This window comes from Lagenorhynchus albirostris, chromosome 11 (assembly GCF_949774975.1).
Source record: "Lagenorhynchus albirostris chromosome 11, mLagAlb1.1, whole genome shotgun sequence".
Classification (NCBI taxonomy): Eukaryota; Metazoa; Chordata; class Mammalia; order Artiodactyla; family Delphinidae; genus Lagenorhynchus; species Lagenorhynchus albirostris.
Genome location: NC_083105.1, coordinates 80000500 through 80006499, shown reverse-complemented (window position 1 = coordinate 80006499; position 6000 = coordinate 80000500). Strand labels below are relative to the sequence as shown.

General features: G+C 39.5%; 1 protein-coding gene across 6 annotated transcripts in view; it reads right to left on the bottom strand.

Moving 5' to 3' along the window:
• Nucleotides 1–1054: 1054 nt before the first annotated feature.
• Nucleotides 1055–6000, bottom strand: part of TMTC1 (transmembrane O-mannosyltransferase targeting cadherins 1) — a 264710-nt gene continuing 259764 nt past the window's right edge. For all 6 annotated transcript variants that reach the window (XM_060166630.1, XM_060166633.1, XM_060166634.1 and 3 more), the window contains one exon: nt 1055–3695. In XM_060166630.1, the coding sequence (XP_060022613.1) occupies nt 3555–3695 (141 nt within the window). In that variant the 3' untranslated portion in view covers nt 1055–3554. The remainder of the gene's footprint in view (nt 3696–6000) is intronic.

Genomic DNA, 6000 nt, shown 5'->3' with positions numbered 1-6000 from the left:
AAACCGAGGTACCACGTGTTAGGCACGTCAGACTCGTACACTGGGGGCTGTGAAGTACTGTGGGGAGTTGGAATCAAAGCGCTGATAATCCTCTTTGTTTTTTGATGGGCTGCAAAATAAACAGGCCTAAAAGATATATCTCAGGAGTCCCTAAAATAAAATTTCTTTTCCTCCAAGGTATTTAAATCTTTGGTTTAGTTCACTTACGTTACATCACTGAACCATGTTTTACGAACGCCGTTAACAGGTTGAAAACATCTGAATCAGTTTTAAAATCCTGAATAATTCTTAAGGTTAACATAAACTTGTAAAGCCATTCTCGTGGCTCCATGTCGAAGGACATGTGAAAGGACTGCCACTTATTGGAGAATTTGAAGGCAAGGAGAACTGGTTCTGGTCAGACAGAAGCACAGGTTAGATAGACTGGCAGTAGGAGGGGAATATATGTACACAAGGAACTCTAAGTGTAGCTGAGACAAAATAGCCAATGCTGCACAGGGTAACAGTCACAAATGAAACTCTGCTCATTAGATCAAGTGTTCAGCTAGACTGAAGCAACTCCTGTCTTGTCCTCAGCTACCTTCCCTCCTACCCACGACCCAGTGCAAAATGGAATTATTCAAAAATTACTGAGAACTTCAAGCAGAGAATTCAACCAAACACAAGGTGCTTCTGAGTGCAGGACTCTGAGGGTCTACAGAGACTGCACGTCCACAAAGCTGGCTTTGCAATTCCATCTCAGAAAGGGGCTATCAACTCACAGCCAAGCATGCTTTTGTTAAGGGAACCTGGATGCATCTCCATGAGTAGCCAGGGCACTCCACTTTCGTTTTGATAAGGATGAATTCCACATATTATTTCATGTTATAAGAGCAAATAAAAATAGTTATAAAATACACTTAATATCTCTGAAAAATAATATGTGATTTATTTTCTTATAGGCACCACTCAACTATGAAAAGTATTTCACTGGCCACATATAAGTGAAAGTAGGACAGAAATATCTGGTCCAACAAACAGCCTTACTTTTTTTTTTTTTTTTTTTTTTAGCCTTACTTTTAATGTTCAAAGAGATGCCAGTGAGTGCAGAAAGAACGAGACAGAGTGACAGAGTGAGAAAGACAGAGAGAGGGAGGGGGAGAGAGAGAAGGGGCAAGGGAGAGAGGGCAGGAGAGAGAGGGGGAGAGAGAGATAGAGAGACAGAGAACAGAGGAAGAGAGAAAAACACCCAAAAGAAGGCAGGAAAAGTCTCCTGAAGGCCAGTGACCATTTTCTCTCAGAAACTTTTAGGCTGTAATAGCCATTTCAATTATTCCAACAAATGTACTCGCCTATCTTTAGCAGCCCTTCAAGTAAGGCGTAATTGCTTTTCAAAATTTGGGGCTCTATCTTTTCCATTAACTTTCTAAGTATGAGTTTTTTTTACACTAAAACTAAAAAGTTGTAATTAAAGTCCTAGATATTGTTTTTAGCTAGGGCTTCATGTTTTTCATTTTGGGGATGGAGTAGTTATTTTACAATAAATACTTTAGTACATTTCTTGACCTTAGGGCTACAGAAGTATAATTTGGGAGGGAATAAAAATATTTTAAATGAAATTTTGGATACATTTATGATATATAACATTAAAAGACTATTAGAAACAGAAGATCAGAGTGGTAATACATACATTATTGGATTATTGATATACACAAACAGAATACACACAAACAGAATTTGCTAATTCAAATTCCGTAATCCTTTGCATTTAAAATATTCCTGGCATCATCCCTTTCCAAAGAAGTTTTTCCTCCTTTTATCTAGATTTACCTTGACAAAAAAATAATAATAACAACATAGAGAGGCAGTGGTCTCTGATACTGGGGTCGAAAAGAAGCAGAAGGCTTCTTGCTCTGGCCTGAGCGTGTGACATACGCGTGTCTTCAGGCTCCGACATGTGTATGACACCTGGCTTAGCCAGGAACAGCACTGACCAGAGTGGGTTTTTGTTTTTTTTTTAAGTTTATGATGAAAACCAAATGAGAATCAGTATTCCAATTCCTTCAATTTCAAAATATATTACCTCCCAAACACGGAAGGCTGATTCCTAATTTCTTTAGCTTTAGCAAGTGAAGAGTCAAGACAAATTTTTTTAGGGGCTGTTAAAACTTAACTACCTTGTAATTTAGATTTATAATTTTTGCATGATCAGTTGTGAAAACTGCTATTAAAACCACTATGTACAGGGAAAAAAGTGTGTATATATTAAATATTTTATAAGTTATGAAATAAATAACACTAAGAGACAAATTGTAAATTCAACTTTGCCATCCCTATCTTTTAAATATAAATATATATTTTAAAGTTATGAATTTAGACATTTTTTCCTAGATTTTTTGAGCATTCTCCATGAAATCTCCAAAATTACAAATACAGAACCAGGAACTGCAGGTTCTATCATTCATGTTCTAAGCACAGAATTCTCATTAAGCCTAGGAAGACAAATCAATAGAGCTGTCCATCTATTTAGAGTCTATGAAGATTTCTGTAATCTACCATAAAGATTCCTCAGTGGTTAAATATATTTTCAAAAAATAATCTCAGAACGTCTGAGTGTTAAGATAATAAAGTAGAACATTTCTCTCAATTAATATCTTTAATATTTCTCATGTAGAATATACTATTTTTTTCTCCACCAAAATAACAGTATATTTGGAGGCAGAAACATTTACGAGTTTTAAAAGCACTTATGAAATCTTAGAGCAGAACCACTACTCTAGTAATACTTGTAATAAAATTAATTTAAAACATTTCCATGAAGAGTCAGGGGTAGCAAGACCCTAGATTTTTCCCTAGGAATAAGAATACTCATACACAATTCCAGAAGCTTCCTTTTTGACATATTAGGCAATGGGAAAACAGCTTGTATCAGAGTGGAATTTAATTTACTTCTCAATAGAGCTCTAGCACTATCCTCAGAAGGATATTAGACAAACCCTACTTAGCTTTATCTTACAATAGCCCCTTTCCCCATATATTCCAGAAGGTTTTTACAAACACTGTTAGATACTCATTTCTAGTTCTGGAGAATTAAATGAGCTACCTCTTGGTAGAATTTCTCAAATGGTTTATCCCAGAGGATTTACCCTCTCTGAAATATCTCCTCTCCTAAAGAAGAGATGCCATGCACTCATAGCATTTCAAGCCTCTGTTTCTGAGACACAAATATCTACACTAAGAAATGGAATTAGATTTCCAGGTTGGAAAATCAGACAGACATATGAATGGAAATCTGGAATTAAAGCAAACAAACGTCTGTCAAACGTGTAGCTGCTGTTTTCCTTCCTTCAGGCCCTTCCAGCCCTTGCTTTGCTCTCTTTGTCTTCTTTCATGGAAATGCAAGTCCCCAGCACAGGGTTACCAGCAAGTGTCCCAAAATGTGCCACCCTGAACTCGAGTAAGAGGAAAACTTCATCGGTTGTGCCCCAACTGATGTGTAAGCAAGGCTTCCGTCTGTCAGTTCTTCCTCTTCCAAAGGCACCAGTACTGTCCCTTGGAGACTTGGTCAAATGCTGCTACATTTGATCCTTTTCTCGAACTTCTTGTAATCTTTTTTCTAGACGATCCAATTTGGCAAGATTTTCCTGCAGCAGTTTGCTGTCTGGAACCAGCTGTAAGGCTCTCTCATAATAAGCTCTTGCAGACACGTAGTTTCCCTGTTGAGAAAAAGAAAGAGAATAATTATATTCTGATCCATCAGATAAAAAACAGACCTTCTCGTCCATTTTAACATTAACATCCTCATAAGGAGACCCTGTCTGCATGTGTAATTTTATCCTTATCTGTTGGTGCCTTTGAGAATCCATTTGTTTTAAGTACCAGACCAGATGGAGAATGTGAAGGATAAGGTTAAATGGCAGCAAAACAGATTTCCAATTCTACTAATACAGGGTATGAAGCTATAATTTCATAGCATTCTCATAGGGTTAGCACTGTTCCTTTGTAATCAAGTGGAGCCAACGCACTGGAAATTCATATTGAGAGGGAGGAGGACAGAAAGAGGGTTGGGTTGGGGGAGAGGTGTGTGTGTGTGTGTGTGTGTGTGTGTGTGTGTGTGTGTGTGAAAGAGAGAAAGAGAGAGAGAGAGATGTTTTTGAAATTTCAAGAGTAATGATTAAAAAGTAAATAGTTCAGGAGTCCACTACAGCTATTTAGTGTTAGGAAGTATTTTAATCTTCACCTTAAAACATAAAAGCAACTTTTGCCTAATACAGGCTTTAATGCAAATCTAAGTTTTTATAAAATAAAAAGAACTGATAATAAATAATATGGAGTCAAATTTATCCCATACTCAAGGTGTGTGACAATATGTCTGCTGGATACTCTAAAGGCGGGGGGGAAGGTATGTCACTCTGGACCTGCTAAAGACCCCTCTGTTGGCCCCCATCTGGTTTGTTCAATGCTTCCCTAACTGGCAACCATGCGTGCCTAGTCCCAGAAGGTCACTGACAAACTAGTCAGAATTACTAACTTTTTTCCAGCCTCTTTTCTGCCACTAAATGTATTCCTTCCGTATGGTCAACCCCCTTTCATATCTGTGTGCTGCTAAGTCTCAGAACCAAGATCGGTAGAGATCTCTCCATTCCACAAAAACAAGCATCTGCTGTGCTTTATTCTCAGTTACAGCTCCGTGTGGATGAAAACTAGTTACTCTCTAAATTTCCACCACAATTTAAAGTAGTACCTCTTGGAGTGAAAGTACTATGTAGCAATAGCGACCTATATTTGTTGAATGCTTAATTACCTCCCAAGTGAATGAACACGTGTCAAGACCTCAGACCCTGCCTCACATATAATGAGCACTCAATCCGATGCTGTCATTGTTGTTATTATTAAATGACTATTTACGTGTAAATGAGTAAACACTGCCTATTTCTTATGGTATTCACTTGTCATACCGGTGAAAAGGAGTGTAAAAATGACAGAACAGATAACTGCACATTGGGAATCCAGGAGCTGGCATGTGCACAAATGAAAATATTTCTGATTATTAACACTGATTCTGATAAGAGGCTGAACAGATTTCTGAACAAATGAGAACCTGGATTTAGTGACATTACTATTGTTTTCAATTCAAGTATTTATCTTCAGAGTGTCTCCTGATGTTTATTAAGCTTAGCACATAGGTGCAGATAACTGAACATCTGTGGCTCTAAGATTGCTCTCAAAACTGTGTTCCTACTGCGGTTGATTTTGAAATCGGTTTCCCAAGAGGTTTCTCTGAAGTTAGGTCTTAGCCTGGTGCCAGGCATCTCCTCTGATCACCAGCTTTCTCTGTCCTTTCACAAAAAGATCTATCATAGAGTTATTTTCTCCCTCAAGTTGCTCTTTTCTTGATGCAACTGGAAGACTTATTTTTTTTTTTTTTTGCGGCACGCGGGCCTCTCACTGTCGCGGCCTCTCCCGTTGCAGAGCACAGGCTCCGGACGCGCAGGCTCAGCGGCCATGGCTCACGGGCCCAGCCGCTCCGTGGCATGTGGGATCCTCCCGGACCGGGGCACGAACCCCTGTCCCCTGCATCGGCAGGCGGACTCTCAACCACTGTGCCACCAGGGAAGCCCTGGAAGCCTTAATTTTTAAAAAATAAATTTATTTATTTTATTTGTCTATGTTTGGCTGTGTTGGGTCTTCCTTGCTGCGCGTGGGCTTTCTCTAGTTGCGGCCAGTGGGGGCTACTCTTCGTTGCGGTGCGCGGACTTCTCATTGCAGTGGCTTCTCTCGTTGTGGAGCACAGGCTCTAGGCACGTGGGCTTCAGTTGTTGTGGCTCACAGGCTCTAGAGCACAGGCTCAGTAGTTGTGGTGCATGGGCTTAGTTGTTCCACAGCATCTGTGATCTCCCCGGACCAGGGATCGAAACTGTGTCCCCTGCATTGGCAGGTGGATTCTCAACACTGCGCCACCAGGGAAGCCCTGGAAGCCTTAATTTTTAAAACAAGTTATAGCCCTTAATTCAATGTCCT